The sequence below is a fragment of the Chelonia mydas genome, chromosome 28 (genome assembly GCF_015237465.2).
Source record: "Chelonia mydas isolate rCheMyd1 chromosome 28, rCheMyd1.pri.v2, whole genome shotgun sequence".
NCBI classification, from domain to species: Eukaryota; Metazoa; Chordata; order Testudines; family Cheloniidae; genus Chelonia; species Chelonia mydas.
This window is the reverse complement of record NC_051268.2, coordinates 4,226,047-4,251,028: the sequence shown is the minus strand read 5'-3', so window position 1 is coordinate 4,251,028 and position 24,982 is coordinate 4,226,047. Positions and strand designations below refer to the sequence as shown.

The window sequence follows — 24,982 nt, the reverse complement described above, 5'->3', positions numbered from 1 at the left end:
GATTTTCGAGAATTTGCTATCAGTATTTCAGAACCTAGGAGAAAATGGGGCACAAACGAAATATTTACCACTATAAGAGAGAAGCACCAACATCTGGGGAGATTTTATGCCACTATTCAACAGTTCAAGAGAAAGGAGGGGAGATTTGAGGGGATTATACAGCGATATTCAATCAACAACAGAGTGGGATGGATTCTTCTCGCCTCACACTCACCTGGCCGGCCGGGAGCCCTGGGCGATGTGGCTTTCACAGGGGACAGGAGCGGGGCTGGAGTCAGAAGGTCACTGGCTGTGGGGAGGGGCTGGCAGTGGGGTCTGGGAACATGACTAGCAGGTGGGGGGGGGCACTGCTGGGTTGGGCAGGGTGGGGGCGGGGAAACCCGGGACTGGGCCGTCTCCATGGGGGGGCACTTCCCGCAGAATGTCAGGGCTGGAAGGGAGCTCAGGAGTCCCCCCTAAACCGGGACAAGTCACTGCAGGTAAAGTGGGGGGGACGCCCCCCCCAGAGCTGAGATTTGAACTGGCCACGGGCGAAGTGGGGAGGAAACGGCGTCCGGGGGGGGCAGAGCCCGTCTCAGGGAGGTGGGGGAAGGGGGGGGGGGGTCACCCGGGCTGCTGCCCGTCGCTGCCGGGAGAGAAAGGGGGCAGGGCGGCAGCGGGGGGGGCTCCGGGGGGGGGCAGCGGTAAATCCGAGGGGATCTCAGCCCCCCCTTTCCCTCCCCGCCCCTGGGGGGCCCCGGCTCTTCTCCCCCCCCCCCGCCATGCCCAGGCTGCGCCGACATTTTCCCCCCGCCCCTGTCCCCAGGTCTCCCCCCTCGCCCGGCAGCCCCCGCCCGGCCCCACGCAGGGACCCCGGACACTGGGGCAGAGTCACCGCCCGGCCCCGGGGCTCGCTCCGGTACCTGGAGGCTGCAGCTCCGCAGCGGGGCGGGCAGGGCCCGGGCCGGGCACGGGGGGGTGAATGAAGGTCTCCCCGGCACAGACCCTTCGGCCCAGCAGCTGATCCCGCCCCGCCCGGCTCCCGAACCAGGGGCTCTGGGAAATGCAGCCTCTGCGAGCTCTGCCTCTGCGCATGCGGGACCCCCACCCCGCGATGTGCGCATGCCCGGAGCCGGGAAACATGGCGGGGAGGGGTCACATCTCCGCCTCCGGGAGAGGCTCCAACGGCCGCGCGCGAGCCAGGCAGAGCTGCGGTGTCTCGCGCGCTTTCCCAGACCGCCTCGTTATCCCTTTTACGTCACTTCCGTTCCCGGGAGAGTCAAGAACTACATCTCCCAGCCTGCCCCGGGAGGCTCTTCCGCCCTCTGCAGCGCAGGTAAGGGTCAGCCTGACTCTCCCCGAGCCTCTCATCCCCTCCCGCCGCAGACACCCCCGGCCCACGCCCCTCCCCCACCCGGCGCCTCTCAGACCCGACCACACACATCCCCCCCCGGAGCCCCCCGGCGCCTTCCCGCTTCTCAGGCGACCTCTGGGGTCCCGGGGGCGGGGCCTGGTCCCTCGCGGCCCCGCCCCCGGGCCCGGCCGCTGCGCTGCGGGGGGAGCCGGGGAGCGCGGGCCGGGGCTGCTCGCTGGGCGGCCGGAGCCTCAGCCCCGGGGCCTCCGGCCCGGCTGCTCCCCGGGGTCCGGGCAGCGCCCCTAGGACCGGCCCCGTCCCGGGCCCCCCCGGCCCCGCCCCCCTTGGCCCGCGCCGGGGGCTCCCGAGGCAGCGGCCGGCCCGGCGGCCGGGGAGACCCCGCCCAGCGAGCGAGCCCGGCCGGGGCCGCGCTGGGGCTTCCCCGGAGCCCGCTGGAGCAGCGGGCCGGGGGCTGCAGGAGCCGGTGGGCCCGGGGGGACCCCGCCGTGTGCCCCCGGTGTGCGCGCCCCCGGCGGAGAGCCCCGGTGCCGGGAACCAGCCCCGCCGCCCCGGCCTCCCGCCCCGCGCCCCGGGCTGCCGGCTCGGCTTCGCCCCCGGCGCCTCAGACAGCCCGGCCCCGCCTCGCGGGCCCCGCTGCCACGGCCCGGGCGGGAGTCCGAGAGAGGCGCCTCCTGCCGGGCCGAGCGGCACGGGGCTGGCCGGGTCGGTGGGAGGGAGCCATTCCTGACCCTTCCCCCGTCGGCTTTTCAGATTGTGCCCCGTTTTCTCTCTGTCTCCAGTGTTCGTTCAGCAACCTCGGATTTGGGATATTTTCCCACCCGTTTGACCCGCAGCAAATTTTCTTTCTTTCTGTGGGAAATTGTCCTGAATCATTCCCCAGATGAGAAGGGGCTCGATGGGTGCAGCTTGCAGAGCCCTGAGACCCAGCTGGCTCTGGGGTGGGGTGGGGTGGCCATTCTCTGCCAGCAACAAGGCAAGGAAGGGGGGGGGGGACAGGAGGAGGGAAAAAATCCCACTAGAGACTGTCCAGCCCAAGGTTACACAGTCCTGGCTACTGCTGCCCCCAACTGCCCAACACAGCCCCCCCCCCAGTCACCTGCCTGCCCTGCTGCTGCCTCCTCCCCACTGCCAGGGAGTTTCCCTGCTCCATACTCCCCTCATCTACCCTCTTAAAGTACCTCCCCAAAGGGCTCCCTGCTGCGGATGTGAATGGGGGGGGGGGGAATTATTACTGTCTGTTTAATGAACTTCCATATTCAATCCCGTCAAACTGTCCAACTACTCTCACTTAACAGAAAATCTCTTCAAATCCGGGTGCTTTTCTCTCATTATCAAATATTTCTTTTTAGACCTATTTCTTCCCCAGTTCTCCAAGATAGATCTAAAATATCCTGTGTGCAGTGCTGTAGTAGCCGTGGTGGTCCCAGGATATTGGAGGCTGCCCCCTTGATTTATATACAGACGTTCCCTGTTGTTCTCCATCCCAGCCCTTACGAATCTGAACGTGTTAGCTTTTTTGCTGGCAGCTGTGCATTGAGTGGAGCTTTTCATTGATCTGTCTACAGCAACATGCAGATCCCTTTCTTGAGTTGTGTAGCAAATAATATGTTCTTCTGATGCTGCTAGGTGTAATGCATGTTCGTAGGGGTTTCTCCTCTCTTCCTTATTTGTATTTCCTCTTCCTACTAATGTTGGGGTGTCCTGCTCCTATAGGTTTGTGTATTAATGATCTTTTGATCTTGGGGTCAAATGTGTCAATTTGTTGCCATGGCACTCCTGTTGTCAGACATCTGTGAATGTTCTATCGAAAAGCCTGTGTTAGCTCATGTTCCTCTGGTTGGCTGATGTCTTTATAGATGAAATTTCCCTTTAGACACTCTGTTTCCAGTTCTCCAAACCTTAGGGGTGACTGTTAGACCATTTATCTGTGCCAGAGTTCATAAGCCTCAAGCCTTATGCTAACTGCTCAAGCCAGTATCGGACAGGATACAGGCCTGTTGGTTCTTTGCATTACTGCTGCATAAAATAAATGCTAAAGCTGGATCTATGGGCTACATTTGATAGTTAATTTACCCCACAGTGTATAAGTAGCTGCAGTTTTTCTCTCCAATGTGCATTGCTTTGCATTTAGAAAGACAAGGTGGGTGAGGTAATATCTTTTATTGGACCTGCTTCACTTGGAGAGAGAGACAAATCTCTGAGCTACACACAGATGTCGTCTTCAGGAGAGTGGCCTAAAAAATTGTCCTCCTTTCTCTCTAGCTATCTATTTCTAATTTAATATTCCCTGAGATTTTTTCCATGTCTCACTAATAATAAAATATTAACATAAAATATCCTCAGATTTTGACCTTTTCTCCAATTTTTGAATATACTTAGAAAAGTTTTGCTGATGTTTCCCATTTTCTCTCCATTTGTCAAATAACAATATGAAATTCACTCTCATTTTACCTCCTTACCTACTATTGATGTTAAAATCCCTCACATTTTTCTACTTTCCTTTCTAGTTTGTGAAAATCGATCAAAATTCTCCACATTTCCACCCTTTTCTCTTTAATGACTTAACATGAATGTCAGTCTTTTTCCATGTAATTATCAAATGTCTGTTTAAAAAAGACACCTTTTGTTTGGAGATGTTCCCATGTTTAGTTGCAGCAAGTTCTCCTGTTTTGGAGGAATTTGTTGCCTTAGTCATTCTCTGTCCTGCCGGTTGCAGGGAGTTAAAGGGTCAACTTTCTCCTCTCATTTGAGACTCATTTCTTTCGCCCTTTATCTTCATTAAAATGTTTGCTGATGAAAGTGACTTGCCCCATATTCAATAGACATCAAAGCCAGAGGCCTCCCCCTCTTTCGGGGAATGGTATCTCCCAGCTGCTCACAGGACAGTTGGCTGGACCCTTTTCTTTTCCTCGGGGGGCACAGGATGAGGGCTCGGTCTGTGCCTGGCTCCTTGCTGCCCAGGCTGTACCCAGAGTGGCTGAGAATCTCCATGCTACTCTGTTAGCCCCTCACCATGTTCACCAGCAGTATCCCAAACGCCCATGACGAATGGTCTCCATGAGGGATGGTTTCATCCAGTGCCGAGATGTAGTCGTCTCTGGAGTGGGTCCCTATTGGCCGTTATCTGCCAGTCACCGGGCATGGAAATTTCTTTAAAAATGTGGCTCCTCCATGCCATGCATTCTCCTGTGAAAGAAGCATCGCCCAGGGCTCCCCACACCTGTGTGAATGGCTGGCAGGGGCTGCTGATAACTTTCTATCCATTTGTCAATTACTGATATGAAATCACGATTGGCTTTGCTTCTCTCCCCGTTTTCAAAACTGGAGGAACTTCAAGTTTGGGAGGGAAAACTTTTGGTGTGAATCCCTCTCAGAAGAATGGGGTGAGGGAGGAGGACTCTGGCCTCATCCCTCCTGAGCCATGTTTCTGGTTTCACTCAGACCAGTGTTAATCGAGAGACACTTCAAGGAAGAAGATGCAGTGACTCCAGATTAATGGGGGCAAATAAAATCAGGATATGTCCCTGTGCGGAGGGGGTTTCAGTTGTTGCTAAAGGGGCGGGGGGAAGCCCTGAGTCTCTGTCTGACTGTGTCTCTCTCTTCTCAGGATGTTAGGGTTGAGCTTCCTGGGTGAGACGCTGCTGCCTGCATTGTGATCTGGGAGCCCAGTCTGAGCAGCTGTTGCTCCCCCAATGGGGTCTGGGCTTGGGAGTGAGTTGGAGTGAAGCTTCCTCTGTGCCCAGGCAAGGTGAGGACTTTTTCCAGCTGTAATTAGCTCCATGGGCCAGCCCTAGGCTCTGCCCACACCACATTTGAGCCAGATACTCCAAGTGATTGATAGAGACCTCCGGGAACATGCTGGGGATGGGTATGAAAGAGACTCTGCACAAATAGCCCCTCCTCACCCCACATCTCTCCTCCCCTTAGCAATTGCAGGAGCCAATCCAGCCATAGGAGAGTGAACACCCAGGAATGGCTGTCTGTCTGCCAGAGGGGGAGGGCCAGGAGATGGGAAACACAAGGAGAAAAGGGAGAGAGAAATTGATAGGGCAATGGGAGAAATAATTGGGGAGAGAGATTCCCAGATCTCTAACCTGCCCCCACACACTTAAGTGCATCATCCCTGGGCAGATTCCCTTTCCAGTGAACAAGGTGAGGTGCAGGGAGAGGAAAAGCCGATTCCTGACTCTCCCTGTGCCCCCGGCTGTGGGAGTGTGCTGCCCTGGGGACAATGTCAAGGGAAATCTTCCAAAGTCATTCCTTTTGTTCTGCTCTTGTCTCGTATTTGGTTTCCAGACTTAGTTACTGGGAGGGTTTCAAAATGTCTTGGTTTAGTGCTAGTGGGGTGGGCCAGGTCAGTGCTGTAATAAAGTGACCAAACATTTCCTCAGAATAGAATCATAGAACTGTAGGGCTGGAATGAACCATGAGAGGTCATCTAGTCCAGCCCCCAACACTGAGGTGTTTGTCCAACCTGTCCTTAACAACCTCCAATGATGATGAATCCACAACCTCCCTTGATAACCTATTCCAGTACAGAATTAGCTTTTGTCACAACTCAGTCACAAGGCTGGCTCAGATTCAATTTGTGATCCACTATAACCCCCAGATCCTTTTGAGTAGTAGTGCCCCCACTTTTTCTCAGATTCTTGAACATGGGTATAAAATGTTTGCAAATGTTGCCAGTTTCCCCTGTATTCATTTATCAAATATTCATGTGAAATACACACAGATTTTACCTCATATCAACAACTGATATAAAATCCCTCTGATTTTCCACTTTCCTCTCTATAATTTGCAAAATGGATCCAAAATCCCTCCGATTTGCACCCTTTCTCTTTCATTTCTGAACACTGATCTCAAAACTCAGGTTTTGCCTCTTTCTATTTCGTTATCAAATGTCAATTAGAAATCCTGTCGGGTTTGAGGCTGTTCCCCATATTTCTAAATCCCAGCAACTTCTCCTTCCTTGGAGGGAACCTGTGGCCCTTAGTCATTCTCCATCCTGGATGTTGCAGGGGGTTAAAATTGCCCAGTGATCACCTTTCTCCGCTCCTTTGAGAAACATTTTTTCCCTCCTTTATCTCTGTTAAAAGGTTTGTCGAAGAAAGAGACCAGCCACATATTTAATACACATCAAAGCCCTGTCTGGGGGATCAGTGGTTCCCAGCTGGTACCAGGAGAGTTGGCTGGACCCTTTTCTTTTCTCCAGCTGGCACAGGATGAGGCGGTCACTCTGGGTGCAGCGAGGGTCTAGAAGTATCCCACACAGCATGACAAATGGTCTCTGAAAGAGGTTACTTCCTGCCATGCTAAGATGTAGCCACCTCTGGGGTGGATGCATGGTGGCCATTATTTGCTAGTGACAGGGCATGGAAATTTCTTACTTATTTTGCAAAAAGAAAAGGAGTATTTAGAGACTAAGGTGCCACAAGTACTCCTTTTCTTTTTGTGGATACAGACTAATACGGCTGCCACTCTGTTACCTATTTTGGCCCTCCATGCCTTCCACTCTCCTGTTAAAGAAGCATCCCCAAGGGCTCCCTCTGCTTGTGTGACTGGCCAGCAGAGGGTGGTGATAACTTTCTATCCATTTATCAGACACTGAGGTAACACTGTTCCGGGGGGGTGGGGGGGTGGCATGTCTGTGTGGGGAGATTGCAGCTGGAGCTGAAGGGTCATTGTGGTAGGGGGAGGCCTCTGGGTGACTGGGCAGGGGGTACCCTAGTCAGGTTGGTGGGTTCTGGAGGTTTGAGGTTTTGGGGGGTGGTTCTGATGTGCCCAGCCCTGAGGCTATGGGTCCTGGAGGTGGGTGTCGCTGGGGCCTGTTGGCTGCAGAACAGTGGGGGTGGGGGCATCTTGGGGAGGCTGGGCAGGGGGTTAGAGGGTGCCTGGTGCTTTGCCAGGGGCTCTGTCTGGGCTTCCCCCCCGGCTCCTGGGATCATTGCCATGCCCGGTGCACAGAGCTGGGGCGGGGAGTTCTGGCAGTAGGTCGGGGGATGCCAGGCAGACAGGGTGCGGGGTCCCACTGTAAAGCATCAGGGGGTCTCTGGCAAACGGCATGGCAGATTCTGCTGAAGGGCAGGTGGGGATCCTAGGCAGGCAGTGGGAGAATCCCAGGCAGGCAGTGAGGGACTGAGTTCCCAGTGGGGGGGAGTCCCTGGCTGCTGGGGACTCTTGGTGGAGGGAATCCTTTGGGATTCTCAGGCTGGCAGTGAAGGTCTGGTGGGGGTTCCCTGGCTGGTGGGGTTCTGAGAAGCATCTGGGGTCCCTGGGCAGGGACTATGGGGGCTGGGTCCCAGGGAATACCTGGTGGGACCCTGGCTGGGGGGGTCCGGGCTTTGGATACTGGGGGGGTGTCTGGGGGACCCTGGCTGTGGAGGCTGCTACTAACCATGCTCCTTCTCCCTGATCAGCTTGTGTCAGAATCCTGGCTCCAAGCACTGCCTGTCATTTCTCAGCCATGCCCAGTCACTGTGGTAACTTTCTATCCACTTATCAAACACAGATTTTGCTTTTCTCCTCTCTTGAAAACTGCAGGAACTTCCGGTTCCGTTGGGAAAATTCGTGCCCCCAGTCCTTGCCCTAGATCTGCGGGGTGAGGGAGGTAGAAAGGGGGTTAGCATTGCCGCACAATGGTCTCATCCACAGCATTCTGGACTCATTCTTTCTGAAATCTGGTTTCATTAAGACCATTGTTAAACCAGAGTCACTGCATGGAAAGGCAAGGAGTGACTCCAGATGGACAGTGGGGCAAATGAGATTAGCAATTCTCCCTGTGAGGAGGTGCTCTCATTAACTGCTCTCCCCAGAGAACTAAAGGCGGGAATGCTGCTCAAACACACTGTCCCTCTCTGCTCAGGATATTGGGGTTCAGCTTCCTGGGTCACACATTGCAGCCTTCATTGTGATCTGGGAGACCCAGTGAGGGTTCTGTGCTGGGAAGTGACCTTAATTAAAGCTGCTTCTCTGCATGGCCCAGGTGATGACTTTCTCCAGCTGGTACTAGCCCTATAGGCCCTGTTAATACTAAATTCTGAGCCAGAGACTCCAGGTAACTAAAAGAAACCAAGGGAAAATGCTGGGGTCTGGCATTAAAATGACTCCACACAAACAGCGTCCCCTCCCCCCATCCCCCCATTTCTCCTCCCATTAGCAATTGCAGGGACAAATCCAGCCATGGGGAGCAAACAACCCAGGAATGGGACTTTTGTACCAGGTGGGCAGGGAAAGGGGACAGGGAAAAGGAGATAGAAAGAGAGACTGAAAAGGGCTGTGGGAGAGAAGAGTTTTGAGAGAGATTTCCAGATATCTAATCTGTCCAGACAGATTAATTACTGCACCCTGGGTAGAGTCACTTTCCTGTGGACAAGATGAGCATCAGACAGGGGAAAGCCCAGTTCCTGACTCCATGTCCCTCTTGCTGGGGTGTGGCTGCCATGAGGTCCGTGTCAGACTGAATCATCGAAAGTGACTCCTTTGGCTCTCCTTTTTTTGAGCATTTTGTTCAAAGACTTTGTTACGGGATGTGGTGAGGGAGAAGAGAGGTTAAAAATGTGTCCTTGGGCTTAGCCTGGCAGGAGGGGCCAGGTCTGCAGTGTAATAAAGAGATCAAGCATTTTTCCAGCATGGCAGAATCTAGGATATCTGTCTGCAGGGAAAGGGCCTGGGGGAAGCATGATGTGAAATTAACTAAAGCCTGTTCTGAAACCTCCAGAATTTCCCTTCTCACCCGGCCAGGCTGCAGAATGACGTCCATGTTTCGCTCCAGTTCATTCCATCCTCCCATGGGACAGGGGAGAGAAATGGCTGCAGAGGAGCCAGTTCATGTAGGAATTATTGGGGGGTTCCTGGTGGGTTCCTGCAGGAGGGAGGGGGCAGCAAATACGCCGGAGATGGGAAGGTTTGCACCGTCTGGGTTGGAGGTTGGAGCGGGGCAGGAAATTCCCAGGGTGGAAAAAGGGAGGAGGACAGGGGGTGGCAAAGCTGCTGGGAGTTGTTTAATAAGTGGCCTAGATTCTAGGAACAGACCCATGAGGTTCGGAGGGGAAATGCCCTAATTTGTGAAACAGAAAATAACCCACCTATATGGAGCTGGGAAAACTCACCAGACTCATAGTGCTAGAGCCTGACCCGACTAACCAGCAGCTGCTGTGAGAGATGAAGGGGGCACCCACCAGTCAGGTTTGGGGAGATTCTCGCTTCGTCCCCTCACCCTGGTGTTTCCTGGCTGCTCTGAGCGGGGTGGGGGTGGGCCTCTGTTGACTGTGAGCCTCCCAGAGCTTCCATTTGATTGGCTCCTCTCCCCCACGAATAGTGGGGCTGTGAGTAGGGCAGCAGGTACTGAGTGTTGGACTCTTGCTCTTTCAGGGGCTGGTGACCTTTGAGGAGGTGGCTGTGTATTTCACTAGGGAAGAGTGGGCGCTGCTGGACCCCGATCAGAGAGCCCTCTACAGAGACGTCATGCAGGAGAATTATGAGAATGTGACCTCGCTGGGTAAGGGTTCCTGTCCCCTCTCTTCTTGGAAGGGGAAATGAAGAGAGAAGGTTCACGCCAGCCCCACAATGCCATCTCTACTCTGTCCTGTTTCAGCATCACCCCAATATGCCAGTGACACACACACTGCCAGAGACCCTCCCCTACTGCAGAACACTTTGGCAATAGAGCACAGGAGCAGTATTGCACAGTGTCAAATATCTCTTCTTTGCACAAGTAAAACTGGGGGTTAGGTCCCGCATAACCAACAGAAGCTTCCCACCCATGGCCTTGTCTCAAACCCTGAGCCTACTCCACCCAGACCAGAATGTGCTTGGGGTGGAACAAGCAGGCTGCTGGAGTCAGAGCTGCTGGTCCAGGGTTACTTATCACAGAGAGACTCAGTGCGTCCTTGAACGCTGGTGGGGGGTATCCAGACAGGGGGGCTCCAGCAGCAGAACCTTGAATATCACCCGGGATTACAGATGACACAACTCCTCATTGATCTGGATTGTACCCCAGCATGTGAAAATGACTTAGGTTGGTAGCGAAGCTTCTTGAGACCTGGAGAGTCCCCCTTTGCCAAAGTCACATGACCCCGATTCTTATTTTTCACATTCTGCTTTTCCAGACTAATTAGAGTCTGTTGCTCCTGAATTATAGCTTATAATTTCCTAGTGTTCATAGAATATCAGGGTTGGAAGGGACCTCAGGAGGTCATCTAGTTCAACCCCCTGCTCAAAGCGGGACCAGTCCCCACCTAAATCATCCCAGCCAGGGCTTTGCAAAACTTGACCTTAAAAACCTCTAAGGAAGGAGATTCCACCACCTCCCCAGGAAACCCATTCCAGTCCTTCACCCCCATCCTAGTGAAGAATTTTTTCCTAATATTCAACTTTAACCTCCCCCACTGGAACTTGAGACCATTGCTCCTTGTTCTGCCATCTGCCACCACTGAGAATAGCCTAGCTCCATCCTCTTTGGAACCCCCTTTCAGGTAGTTGAAAGCAGCTATCAAATCCCCCCTCCAAAGGCAAACTTGGAGATGCTGGGGATTCAACCCAGGGCCTCATACATGCAAAGCATGTGCTCTACCACTGAGCTTCATCCCCAAACTAGACGTAGCTAAGGACAAACATCCACTTGTCCTTGTTGAACCTCCTCAGGTTTATTTTGGCCCAATCCTCTAATTTGTCTAGGTCCCTCTGTATCTTATCCCTACCCTCCAGCGTATCTACCTCTCCTCCCAGTTTAGTGTCATCTTCAGACTTGCTGAGGGTGCAATCCATAGCATCCTCCAGATCATTAATGAAGGTTTTGAACAAAACCGACCCCAGGACTGACCTTTTTGGGCACTCCGCTTGATACCGGCAGCCAACCAGACATAGAGCCATTGATCACTACCCGATGATCTAGCCAGCTTTTTATCCACCTTATAGTCCATTCATTCAGCCCGTACTTCTTTAACTTGCTGGCAAGAATACTGTGGGAGACTGTATCAAAAGCTTTGCTAAAGTCAAGGAATAACACATCCACTGCTTTCCCCTCATCCACAGAGCAAGTTATCTCATCATAGAACGCAATTAGATTAGTCAGGCATGAGTTGCCCTTGGTGAATCCATGCTGACTGTTCCTGATCACTTTTTTGTCGTTGAAGTGCTTCAAAATTGGTTCTATGGTTTTTTAAGGGACTGAGGTGAGGCTGACTGGCCTGTAGATCCCCAGATCCTCCTCCTTCCCTTTTTAAAAGATGGGCACTACATTTGCCTTTTTCCAGTTGTCCGGGACTGCCCCCGATCGCCATGAGTTTTCAAAGATAATGGCCAATGGCTCTGCAATCACATCCGCCAACTCCTTTGGCGCGCTTGGATGCAGTGCATCCGGCCGCATGGACTTGTGCTCGTCCAGCTTTTCTAAATAGTTCTGAACCACTTCTTTCTCCACAGAGGGCTGGTCACCTCCTCCCCATACTGTGCTGCCCACTGCAGTAATCCGGGAGCTGGCCTTGTTCGTGAAGACAGAGGCAAAAAAAGCATTGAGTACATTAGCTTTTTCCACATCGTCTGTCATTAGAGTGCCTCCCATATTCAGTAAGGGTCCCACACTTTCCTTGACCACCTTCTTTAGACCCCATCATTTTATATGTATAGTTGGGATTATGTTTTCCAATGGGCTGTAATATGTGTTATCCTGACATCTAGGACTGCTGAGATCCTGCATTCAGTAATATCCCTGCCCTTCCTGTTCCCTTTCTCCACTGAACCCCACCAGCCCATGCTTACTGTTCCCAGCTTCCCCAGGACTCTCTCATTGTCTCTGGACCTCTCTGTCAGCAAGAAGCAGTGCCAGGGAGACTTGTCCTCTCTCTGGAGTCTTCGATTTCTGGGACATGGATTTACTTTCTCTGTGTTTTAGGAGACTTTTTGAAATTGAGTGTCTGTGACATTAACCACTGTACAATTTGGACTTTTGAACAGCTGTTTCCCCTCAGTTCCCCAATCTGGGGTGCCTTTTACACTGCTTTACTGTGAGAACAGCCACTCCTGGGCAGTTAACACACAGTCTCCAGCATGTAACTCGCTCCCAGGTACACAGTATTGAGTGCTGCTAGTCAGCCACTCACAAATTACAGTGCACCACAGGAGAGCCCCAGAAAATTCTCTGGTCCCAGACTTTCCTCCAGAAATGTGCATCTTGCACTGTCCAGCACACTACTGAACAATGCAAGCTCATATGAAGTCTGTCATTTCATCAGTGAAAAATAACATGCACCAGCCTTGTTATCCCAAATGGAGTTTGCAACACACTTTAATCCAAACACGCTGATTAGATAAAATGATAAAACAAGATTGTTAACTATTGAAAAAAAGATTTTAAGTGACTACAGGTAATGTGGCATAAAAGTCAGAACTGTTTACCAGGGGTTGGACTAGATGACCTCCTGAGGTCCCTTCCAACCCTGATATTCTATGATATTCTATGAAAAGAAATGCAAGATGAAACACTCAAATGTCTACTTAACAAGCTAAAATGGATTCAAAGCAAATGTTTCTCTCACCATATGCTGAGCCAGGCTGACTTTCCTTTTAGCTAGGACTCCCCCTAACGCGCCCCTGCCCCCCAAGTTCAGTTCTTCAGGAGTTGTCATGAACGGAGGGAAATGGGGGAGAGAGAGAGTCCCAAGCATTTTCCTCCCCTCTTTTTATAATTCAGTCCTTTGGACTAGAAACAACTTCAGTTCTCAGCTGAGTCATGGTGACAGGCTGTCTGTTGTAGATATGAGCTTCAAGTGGTCCCTGTAATGGACTGTAAATGTCTTCTTCACACTTTCTCCCTGCCAGAGAATGGCTATTTGACCAGCTATTTGCCTTGCTGTCTCTGAAGAACTCCTCTGTGGGTGTTCTTCAGAACTGTAACTTTTTCAGTAATATCACACAGTAAAACCTCATAACTTTAGATACAGTGTTGCTACACATTTTAACAGGAGGATAATAGTCAGTAGATTATGCGTTTTCAAATGATACCTCACAAGCCAGACTATGTACAAAATTGGTCATAATTTTCTAGAAGAGTGAACATAGGGGTACAGACGGATACAGTGTCTGTCTGTGTGTGTTCCCAGCAGGTATGTGGGTATTTCAATCCCTCATAAGCAGAGTGTTTGGCATCTTCAAGGACCTGGGGAGATGGTCCTGGGAATTCACTGGTTTACTAAGTGTGACACTGTCTGAAATTGTAAGACACTTTATTATTATTATTTATTAATTTTATTATTAATACCAATATGATAAATTGCAATGAATCGTACTAGATATGCCATGTAATTTGTCAGTGAAAATGTTATGATTTTCTAAGTATGATAATTTTCTTTCTATGTTTGTATCACCTTTGTATTGTGAGTTATAGATATGTAGGGTATATCTGTATTTCTAGACTTGTGCAGTGTTTCTGGGTGACACACGCAGACATATTGGCGTCAGCAGTGCCTGGCCGGTTCGATAGCCCATCCAGGGTCATCACCTGTACAATGAACCCATGTAAAGGACTAATGGGATACATCTATTGAGTCAGCAAGACATGCAGGGGTATGCCTGTGTACTTAGAACTCCAAGGCCTTTCCATGCCATGTGCTGCAAAGCTTGTGTTTGGGACACAGGAAGTACAAGCGACGTGGCAAAAGGAATATAAAGGGCAGCTGAATCAACTCCATTTTGTCTTCAATCCCTCTTCCTACCTCTGGAGCAATTTTTCTACAAACTAAGCTTTAAACAAAGGACTGAATGACCCATCCCACCTGTGGATATGTTTCAGATAGACTTTGAAGCCAGCAACTCACCAGTACTGCTAAGAACCTGATATATAGATTTCTGAATGTATCTGACTGCTTTCCCATTTAACAACTCCCTTCTTCTTTGTTTCTTTTATAATAAACTTTTAGTTTAGATGCTAAAGGATTGGCAGGCAGCATGGTATTTTATGTAAGATCCAAACCTATACTAACCTGGTAATGTGGCTGAAACTTTGGAGTCAGAAAAATATTTTGTCTATTTCTGCACAGTTTTTAAATAACCTCTCACTGTACTGGACTTAGGTGCTGATTGGGAGTCAGAGAACTGGAATGCAATAAAAGGGGCTGTGTGATTTCTTTTTTCAGCTTCTCGATAACCAGTATGGGTGATCGGAAGCACTGTTTGTGACTGGTCGGTGAATTTAACTTCAGTGTTAACCACCAGTTTTAGGAGCATCTGCTCTCCCTTTTTCAGCCTCCCCTGACGTTGGCATTTGCAGTGAGGACTGCCCATGGCACACCAGGTCACACTAAGTACTGAAGTTAAATTAATAGAATGTTTGTTTTTTTTATGACAAAGTCTTATGAAACCAACTGTACTCCTTGGTTTTCTTTCATCTAAGCAGGGTTTCCAGTATCCAGACTGGATGTGATCTCCCAGGTGGAACAAGGGGAAGAGTCATGGGTCCCAGACCTCCAGGGTTCAGAGGAAAGAGAGATCCTGAGAGCACCCTACACAGGTGAGGAAACATTAAACCAACTCAAAATCTGTAAGTGCCTGAAGAAAATATCTGGGATACCCTACAAAGCCCTTGGGAGGTCTCTCAGTTCATTATTGTCCCTAGCAGGGGTCGTATCCTCAGTGTAAATATAGCTCATGGCTTCCTGCAGATCCTAGCAGACACCAGGCAGTAGCTTCCTCCCTTCCCCCTGCAAATTTGGATGGGATGTGAAGGCCAAATTGATCCCCTCCTCTCTCCTATTTGTCTTATAACAAGCACACGGGATCTTTTTTCAGGGGAAAAGGCAATACGCCGCGTTTATTCAAGACACAACAGTTAACATATGCATTCTATCACACCACACACATACACTGTCCTGCCAGTCGATGTTATAGTTACCAGTCCAGAGTCCAGATCAATCTATTGGCCAGCTAGGTTGATCACAGGTAGGAGGAGCCGGGTTCTGTTGGTTGTGACATGATGCTTTGAAGTCTTGGCAGGACAAACCCAAAGTTTCATGGCAAGGCATCCTGTTTATATAGTGATTTTCCTTCATTGGGACCAATGAGTTTTGCACTGGCATGCTGTAATCAATTATTGTATGACGAGTGCTCGTTTTCTTAAATTGTCCTTCTCATCCTTTATCTTGTTCTTTCATCAAGTTCCTCAGGGAGTTATCCCATGCTGGTTTTGGTCACAGCTGTCTTGTCCCCATTGATAGGTGCCTGTCTCACCTTTAAAGTCGTCAATCTGTCCTCCTCTGACATTTCAATAGGGGCATGTTGCTGCCTCCTGGAGCCCTTACGTCTGTCTCCGGTTCCTCCCTCGTACATCTGGTTCAGTGATGGCCTTCACGCTTATCTCTTAAAACACACATTCCTCATTCACAGACAAAACAGAATTAATTTACACACAACATTTTGAACAGGAACATCAAATTGCAATGCAAAAGAAAACCATCATGGGATTCTTTCTTATTTCAAAATGCTAAACCTACAACAAATTGGTGACCCTCAAAGATCTGTTACTGCCTTGAAATCAGTCCAGACACAGATTCTGGCTGATGTATCTCTACCCATTGTCCCATTAGGTCGTTCCTTTCTGTTGTTCAAAAAGGGTGGCTGGCAGGATATGATCAAATCATACACCAATACATTTAATACATGCTACGTTATTATTCTTTATCCTTCATTCTAAATTATATAAAATGCAAACATAAAATTCTACTACTACATTTTGGGGAAGAAGAGTATGGGGGAGTTGAGTACCTGATTTTTATTTGACCTCTTTCCAGCACTTGTTTTGATTTGGCCTTCCCCTTTCCATCCCTGTTTGAGGTTTCTGTCTCTATCATAGGAGGTGAAGCAATGGTATGTGACAAAGAGGAGCAGAATTCTCAGCAGGAAGATGCTGGGCAAGTGGATAAACACAGAGAATTATCGCAAAGATTGAAAAGGAATGTGTCCAGGAGTAATGAGCAGGGAAAATCCTGTGAGATTCAGCACCGACCAGAGAGAGAGGAGGGAAACCAGCCAGGGGAGAAAGTGGATAAATGTATTTCCTGTCAGGAAACTCAGAAGGACATCAAGCAAACCACAGCCCAGCAGGAAATCCTCAGGGGAAAGAAGAAACATACATGCACTGACTGTGGGAAAAACTTATGTGACAACTCAGCCCTTATAAAGCATCAGAGAATCCACACAGGTGAGAAACCCTATGAATGCACTGAGTGTGGGAAAAACTTCACTAACAGATCAGCCCTTCTTAATCATCAGAGAATCCACACAGGGGAGAGGCCCTATGAATGCTGTGAGTGTGGAAAATGCTTCACTAAGAGCTCAGCCCTTTCTGAACATCAGAGAATCCACACAGGGGAGAGGCCCTATGAATGCAGTGAGTGTGGGAAAAGCTTCACTCACAGATCAGGCGTTTTCCTCCATCAGAGAATCCACACAGGGGAGAGGCCCTATGAATGCTGTGAGTGTGGGAAATGCTTCACTAGCAGCTCAGCCCTTTCTGAACATCAGAGAATCCACACAGGGGAGAGGCCCTATGAATGCCGTGAGTGTGGGAAAAACTTCACTCAGAGATCAGGCCTTTTTCTCCATCAGAGAATCCACACAGGGGAGAAGCCCTATGAATGCTGTGAGTGTGGGAAAACCTTCAATCGCAGCTCACACCTTATTAGGCATCAGAGAATCCATACAGGGGAGAGGCCTTATGAATGCAGTGAGTGTGGGGAAAGCTTCACTAACGGCTCAGCCCTTTCTGAACATCAGAGACTCCACACAGGGGAGAGGCCCTATGCATGCAGTGAGTGTGGGAAAAACTTCACTCGCAGATCAGGTCTTCTTCAACATCAGAGAATCCATACAGGGGAGAGGCCATATAAATGCAATGAGTGTGGGAAAAGTTTCACTAGCAAATCAGCCCTTTCTGAACATCAGAGACTCCACACAGGGGAGAGGCCCTATGAATGCAGTGAGTGTGGGAAAAACTTCACTCACAGATCAGGCCTTTCTGAACATCAGAGAATCCACACAGGAGAGAGGCCCTTTGAATGCCGTGAGTGTGGAAAATGCTTCACTAACACCTCAGCCCTTTCTAAACATCAGAGAATCCACACGGGGGAGAGGCCCTATGAATGCAGTGAGTGTGGGAAAACCTTCATTCGCAGCTCGCACCTTATTAGGCATCAGAGAATCCACATAGGAGAGAGGCCCTGTGAATGCAGCGAGTGTGGGGAAAGCTTCACTAATATCTCAGCCCTTTCTGAACATCAGAGAATCCATCCAGGGGAGAGGCCCTATGAATGACGTGAGTGTGGGAATACCTTCTCTTGGCACTAAGCCCATGTTAGCTATCAGAGAATCTGCACGGGAGATCAATACAATAAAAACCTCTAGGGCTATCCGTACTTTTTTTTCTTTAATACTTTTCCTGATTCCCACATAGTAACTTTTAAAGCAGCTTGAACTGTTTGCAGTCTCATTTTCCCTTAGCTTGTCCAGGTGAGGGGCCCATTTTTGCCTTTTGCAGTTTGCCCTGTTCTGAGGTGGACCCATTTGTCCTTTCTATCAATTCCATTGTCTCATGAGTAATTTGAGTGTGCCCTTCCTATCAGGAACCAGGGAGCATCACATTTATAGCATTCCTCTTATTGCAAAGTTATTGTTAGTCACCAATGATACAGATTGTATCATTGCCAGTTCTTCTCACGTTGCTCTGGGTTGTGCTGAAAAGCAGTTATATTGGGAACTTTTCAAGTTTTATTTAAATGAAGAGGGGCAGGGAAAAAAGTGTCCTTTCAGCCTCTGACGCTGGAAGGAGACACGGTAACTCAGAGATTCCCTCCTTCCCCATCACTGCAGAACTGTTACCTCTTGTCTGAGCCATGCAGAGTTTATCTTCATCACATTCTATCCCTCCATGTCTCAAAGTGTCATGTGATGAAGCGTTCTCAGTTGTCTGTGCTTGGAGATGATACTTTGGCTTCTTTAATCCTATATCAGAGTCGCTATGACTGGAGATGAAAGTGTCAAAGACCTGGAAGGGGAATTCAAATGGTTCCCAAGCACAGTGTGATCATCTGGAGTTTAAATCCTAGGTTCCATCTATTGGTAAAGTCATTTCTGGCAAGGTGGCTGTTTTGTCCCCCATTATGGGGGTGCTAGGATACTAAAATTTTGTAAATAACATAGCTGACTATTGAGACAGTCTGAGTGAAGCTGATTTGAATGGATCAGAGGAGAATGTGATGGGAGAATCTCTTGTCCTGATTCTGAATAATCAGGTGTAACCTGCCCTGAAATTTCACTTGACACTCTCATTGTCATGTATTCTATCTCTCTGTGACATGGCTTTTTATCTTTCCTGAAGAGTGTTTGGTCACCCAGTTGGATACTAGTTCTGTTTGATACGATGTAGCTCAGATTTATTGGAGAATTTTAAGACAAATGGCCATTTGCTAAAGTCATAATTTCTCACTTCAGCTTTGCTTTTTCCCCATCCCTCCATGATGACATGGAGACAGTTCAAGTACAGTTCTGTCAACAGGAGAGAACTCTCCAATTTACCGACATGCTAACAAAGAAACAGTAGTCATTTAAAATCTCCAATCAGAAATTAAGAAAAACTGGGCATGTTTTTGGAAGTCATTCCTTACTAACACTGCTGAGATTTTGAGTGGTTTTGTAAAGGATTCTACTTCAGAGAAATGTAAATTTACCCTAACCAAGGCCAAGGATTTGAAAAAAACTGGGGTTGAAAGAATACACACTCAGTTCTTGGTTTCCACCCCAGTAAAGGAAGCTATGGTGACCAATGACCCCAGGAAAATTGCTTGTACAACTCCACTTACTAGTTCAGTGTCACTGATTACAGTTCCAAGGATGCCAGGGTTCGATTGACAACAATCGCCATTCATCGTTTGGGATCCACGGGGAAGGAATGTCCTATGAAGCACTCCGTCTTTGGATCCAAACTGGCTGCCTGAGTGGGTAACAAGGACTTTCAGGCTGCAGAAATGATGGTAACCAATGAGGCAATGAATGTGTCAGGCTCTATTTTCAGACTTCTGGATACACACATGTTGAGTCCTTATTCTGTGGTTTTGTGTCTGATGCGATGGATACACAATAAAGCTGATGTTGGCGCAGCTGCACCAATGCTATTACAGACGCTCTCAGCCAGTGGGAGAGATCTCTCCCTCTATCGGACTTTCTTAGTCCACCCCCCACAAGCGGCAGTGGCGATGTTGGCAGGAGAAGCGCTCCTGCTGATGTAATGCCATCTACACAGGGGGTTAGGGCTGTGTAACTACGTTGCTCAGCTGTATTGATTTTTCACACCTGTGAGCAATATAGTTAACTGATCAAGGTCTTTAGTGTAGACCAGACAGTTTTCTCTTGTGTTTTATGCATTTACATCACTTCTCCTCTACCTCCTCCTACTTTGAAACATTAACAAGTTTGAAAAGAGAGATTTTTCCTCATGATGCAAACATTCCCACCTAGGAGACCCCTTCCACCAAGACACATGGCAGAAGAACCAGAGATATATGAACTTACAGCAGTGGTTGGGACCTACGTTGGGCCAAACCACAACTTAAGCCAAGGTTCAGTTGTTGGCAATGGGGATTAAAAGAAAACTAACATATATGACAAGAATTTGTGATCTTTGAATATATTTGTGTTACCACTGAAAATGAAATTATAGATGAAGTTATTGGTTAAAGAATAAGAGACTCATGATAATCTGAATTATTTCGGAAAACTGAAAGTTGTCTTGTTTTTTGTTTTGTTAGTCATACAGGAAATGATTTCTTATCTTGGAAAAGTTAATTTGATTTAATTTACCCCCTGTAGTATAAGGAATTCTGGTAGAAAACCTCACTCCAAAGGTTAGGGTGGGAGAATGTGTGTGAAAAAGAGTGTATAAGAGAATATTGGCCCAATGAAAACTACTCACAGAGACAAGCTGTATAATTTTTTACCTGCTTAGACTGTAAGGGTCACTGACTTCCCCACTTCTCTCATTTGCAAAGGAGAGGCATGACATCTGTCATAGGATGTGACCAGCAGGTGGGAAAACTTCAATCATCAACCATCAGTATTAAGGAAAAGGTTGAAGTCCATTGCCTTTCATATCAAAAAGCCATCTAAAGGCTTGTCTACGCTGAAAAGCTACGTTGACATGGCCACATTTGTTAGGGGTGTGAAAAATCCACTCTGCTGAGAGAAGTAGTTAATGTGACCTTAGACCCAGTGAAGACAATGTTAGATTCTTAGAAGAGTACTTCCAGTGTTTGAAGTGTAGACATAGCCTTAGACAGAGCGATCCCCTATGGGAAGCGAGTTGTGACATCAATTCTAATTTTGACTCATCTCCCTGTATGTGAGAAAGCTACTAGTATGGAGGGCGGAGCCAGCTGTCCGATCGCCTGGTTCCTCAACTGTAGCTGCAGCTCTTAGAACCCATCAGTCCAAAGACTGAGAGAAATGGAGAGTTCCAACCATTGCCATTTTAGTATCATATTGTTCCTTTCCCTCTTTTTTGTGCTGGCCTTTCTGTTATATCAGGGTGTGACGGTATAGCTCAGTGCATGTGAGACAAAAACTCATTGGTGCCGATTGCCAAATGGGTCACTGTTGTTCACAAGCAACTTCTGTATCAGACTTGAGAAACTCACCGCACCTAATACACTGATTTTATGATATTTATCCAGGAAGCATAGCAGTGAGATCTCTACTGAAAGCTTGTTAATTACTGATACTCCTAATCACTGAGAGAGGTGAGTATGAGTCATATTGAAGGAGTAATGCAAGTGCATGGAAAATTATACCCATATGGTATTGTCATGAAAGTGAGTCACTCCAATCATTGGTCTTGTGGGGGACGGCCCATTCCAGTGGGAGGGAATTGTCACCCCTCCCTTGCTAGCTAATTATGCAATGTATTGCTCCATTGTCAACCTTTACACCAACCCAGAAAAGCCAATGGAAAACTGTGAAAGCCAAACTGTAGACATCAAAACCCTGTGGAAGTGAAAAGGCCAATATGACAATGAGGAAATCATCCTTTCTGCAAATAAAGACAAAAGACTGCTTCAGTTTATGACAAAAGAGATCCCTAACAACCAGTGGTGATTTTTATAAAAGGCAGGGCCCTGGCTCCTAGGGACTAGCAATCACTGCAACAGACTGAAATGTGAGGTGAGACTCTACTTAGATCGGGAAAGGTAACTATTAAAAAGTGTAGGTTGCATTTTGTGATTTTGTTTTGTTGGTAACGATTGGTTTCCGTCACTCACATTTGTTTCTGTTTAAATTTCTCTCTCTTGTTAAATACATTTCTGTTTGTTCAATAACTGTACTCAAGTGCTGTGTGTGATATGGTAGCAGTGATCTACAGTAAAACTGGTAACCTGGGCTATACCATTGCTTTGGGCAGAGGGGACCTGGGATTTCTCTGAATATCTGGTGATCGGGGCTAGACCTGAGAGTGGGACACGCTGATGGAACTCAGGGGTTCCGGTGCCTCTATTGTCAACTGGCAGGGCTGCTGTAGCTCAGAGAAGGGTGCTTGAGTGGCTGACAGGCTGGTGAGTTTGATTGCTAACATCCAGCTCCCCAATGCAAAAGTCCCTCTTCCTAGTGTCAGGTGGCAACAAGGAGACTCTCGGCCCTCAGCACCCCGAGAAGGGTCACAATGTGCATCTTATATTGATCCACCTGTCAAATCCACACAGGGAAAGCACCCAATAGCATAGTTCCCTGAATCAAAATAGCCCTAAAATTCTGCCTATGAAATCATGGAACATGTGCTCTTCCCTCTGTGAGAGCATGTAAAGCATCCAGTCTCTGGAGGGTAGGATTTGGGTCCAGAGTGACCTAGACAAATTGGAGGATTGGGCCAAAAGAAATCTGAGGACGTTCAACAAGGACAAGTGCAGAGTCCTGCACTTAGGAGAGAAGAATCCCATCCACCGCTACAGGCTGGGGACTGACTGGCTAAGTGGCAGTTCTGCAAAAAAAGGACCTGGGGATTACAGTGGATGAGAAGGTGGATATGAGCGAACAGTGTGCCTTTGTTGCCAAGAAGGCTAACGGCATATTGGGCTGCATTAATAGGAGTGTTGCCAGCAGATCGAGGGAAGTGATTATTCCCCTCTATTTGGCACGGGTGAGGCCATATCTGGACTACTGCGTCCAGTTTTGCCCCCCCCCCCCCACTACAGAAAGGATGTTGACAAATTGGAGAGAATTCAGTGGAGGGCAACTAAAATGATTACGGGGCTGGGGCACATGATTTATGAGGAGAGGCTGAGGGAACTGGGGTTATTTAGTCCGCAGAAGAGAAGAGTGAGGGGGGATTTGATAGCAGCCTTCAGCTACCTGAAGGGGGGTTCCAAAGAGGATGGAGCTCGGCTGTTCTCAGTGGTGGCCAATGACAGAACAAGGAGTAATGGTCTCATATTGCAGTGGGGGAGGTCTAGGTTGGATATTAGGAAAAACGGTTTCCCTAGGAGGGTGGTGAAGCATGGGAATAGGTTCCCTAGGGAGGTGGTGGAATATCTATCCTTAGAGGTTTTTAAGGCCAGGCTTGACAGAGCCCTGGCTGGGATCATTTAGTTGGGGTTGGTCCTGCTTTGAGCAGGGGGTTGGACTAGATGACCTCCTGAGGTCTCTTCTAACCCTAATCTTCTATGATTCTAAGTAGCTGCAAGTGGTTCCCAAAAGTGTCTTTGTGTTCACATCTGTAAAGATGCTTGGAATGGGCAACAGGGATGGATCACTTGATGATGACCTGTTCTGTTCATTCCCTCTGAAGCACCTGGCTTTGACCACTCTTGGAAGACAGGACACTGGGCTAGATGGACCATTGGTCTGACCCAGTATGGCTGTTCTTACGTTTTATGTACAGGAATGAGGCACTTATAAATCAGAAATGGGGGAGGGGCTCTAAATTTAAATCAGTTTTAGAGAGAATGCATTCAAACACTGACACTCGATGTATGGAAGAAATAAGTGATCCCCAGCTCCTTCCCCCGAGCCTTAGGTGGGGATTAACTGCCAACAGCTGCTCTGAGGGGAGCGGTATAAATGCCTGTGGGTGCAGCCCACCAGCTGGTTCTCCTGGGGCAGATGGTGAGTTGCTGGGCAGGGATGCTGCACCGGCTGGGGTCTGAAATATGAACAGGGGTCTAAGGACTCTACAGCGGCCTCCAGTGGGAGTCGAGGATGCTGAGGCGGTGGAATCGCAGCATCACAATTATCAAGATTCAAAGCGGGTTGGAGGTGGAGAGGAGGGGAATGACTCTGCTAGATTTTTAGTGCATCCCTTTAACTACTTGCCCACGACAACCTGGCAGCCCCCAGCTTTCTCACAGCACTGTTGTTGTGCTCTCTGAGGAAAGGGGATTCAGGGAACTGGTATTTCCAGCTGCATTAAAGAATCATAAAGGAGAAGGAAGAGTTAATGTCTTAGAAAAGTCTCCTGTGTGTAAGATGGGTGGGAGGGTGTACAGAAGACAGTTTGCTCCAGTTTCTTTTCTCTGGGATTTCCTTTAGAAAAGTTGAAGCAGGGAGCAAAACCACCTGCCCTCTCTGAGGCTTGAACTCAGGACCTTCAGATTATGAGACTGATATACTGCCAATTTCACTAAGAAGGCTGTGAAAGGCTTTTGGCTAAGTGCATGTAGGATACTCCTACAGCAGTGACTGGGGCAGGTAAGGTGCCAAGGGTGTGCTGGAAGAAGCAGGGAGATCTGGTGCCCAGAGACCTTTCCTGGCAGCTTTCTCAGCACCAAACTAACCAACTTCCTCTGCCACTGAGCAATCCACCAGGGACTAAGAGCAGTACTAGGGGGCTTTCTCCTTGCCACTTCTGCTGGCATGGGCACACATCTCGGAGGCCTTTCTGGAAGAGAATTTGGAACTGAGTTGGGAAAAACAGTTTCAAAACAGGAAGCTCAGGTTTAGATTAATTTATTTAAACTATTAAATAATCCTTCTATCCTAGCATCACAATCACAATCAATATAAGTGCTTCAGCCTTATGGTTTTCCAGAGGGAAAACTTAACTTCTCTCCAAAGGGAGTTGAGAGAAAACACTTTTCAGAGTCCAGGAGAGACAAGGCAGGGGAGGGTCAGAGCTTCTAGTGGACCAGCTTCTGTTGGTGAAGGCGAGCTTTGGAGCTAACCCAGAACTCCTCTTCAGCTGTGTGACTCTCTCCAATTTATCCACATCCTTCCCACAAACAGAAGTTAGAACATAAGAACGGCCATACTAGGTCACAGCAAGGGTCCATCTAGCCCACTACCCTGTCTTCTGACAGTGGCCAATGCCAGGTGCCCAGAGGGAATGAACAGAACAGGGAACTCTCAAGTGATCCATCCCCTGTCACCCATTCCCAGCTTCTGGCAAAGAGAGGATAGAACACCATCCTTACCCATGCTGGGTAATAGCCATTGATGGACCTGTCCTCCATGAACTTATGTAGTCCAGTTTCGAACCCTGTTCTAGTCTTGGCTTTTACAACATCCTCCGGCAAAGAGTTCCACAGGTTGACACTGGAAGAAATACTTCCTTTTGTTCTTTTCAAACCTGCCGCCTAGTCATTTCATTTGGTGACCCCTAGA

The 24,982-nt window shown here is 48.7% G+C and overlaps 2 protein-coding genes and 2 non-coding genes across 27 annotated transcripts in view; 1 reads left to right on the top strand and 3 right to left on the bottom strand.

Annotated features, from left to right (window-relative positions):
• The window catches only part of LOC102943236 (zinc finger protein 883), a 2,438,435-nt gene that overhangs the window by 1,616,858 nt on the left and 796,595 nt on the right, over positions 1-24,982 (bottom strand). For 2 of the 6 annotated variants that reach the window (XM_043537246.1, XM_043537245.1), the window contains exon 1: positions 69-193. The exons of 1 other annotated variant lie outside the window; for it this stretch is intronic. Coding sequence is in view for 1 of the 5 variants with exons in the window: in XM_037887419.2 (XP_037743347.2) it covers positions 903-1,074 (172 nt within the window). In the remaining 4 variants the exon portion in view is untranslated. Of the gene's footprint in view, positions 1-68; positions 194-902; positions 1,118-24,982 lie in introns of those variants that run through there. 3 more of the 6 variants (XM_037887419.2, XM_037887418.2, XM_043537244.1) reach the window with 3 other exon arrangements.
• Positions 1-24,982, top strand: part of LOC114020163 (zinc finger protein 501) — a 1,907,800-nt gene that overhangs the window by 1,120,222 nt on the left and 762,596 nt on the right. For 2 of the 19 annotated variants that reach the window (XM_043537374.1, XM_043537373.1), the window contains exons 2-5: positions 9,095-9,183; positions 9,725-9,851; positions 14,742-14,858; positions 16,197-21,713. In XM_043537374.1, coding sequence (XP_043393309.1) covers positions 9,103-9,183; positions 9,725-9,851; positions 14,742-14,858; positions 16,197-17,656 — 1,785 coding nt within the window. In that variant the 5' untranslated portion in view covers positions 9,095-9,102 and the 3' untranslated portion in view covers positions 17,657-21,713. The other 17 variants (XM_043537367.1, XM_043537372.1, XM_043537369.1 and 14 more) reach the window with 17 other exon arrangements.
• On the bottom strand, positions 10,871-10,942 carry TRNAA-UGC. Its single transcript has one exon. It is a non-coding gene; the product is annotated as a tRNA-Ala (tRNA).
• Positions 23,940-24,012, bottom strand: TRNAM-CAU. Its single transcript has one exon. It is a non-coding gene; the product is annotated as a tRNA-Met (tRNA).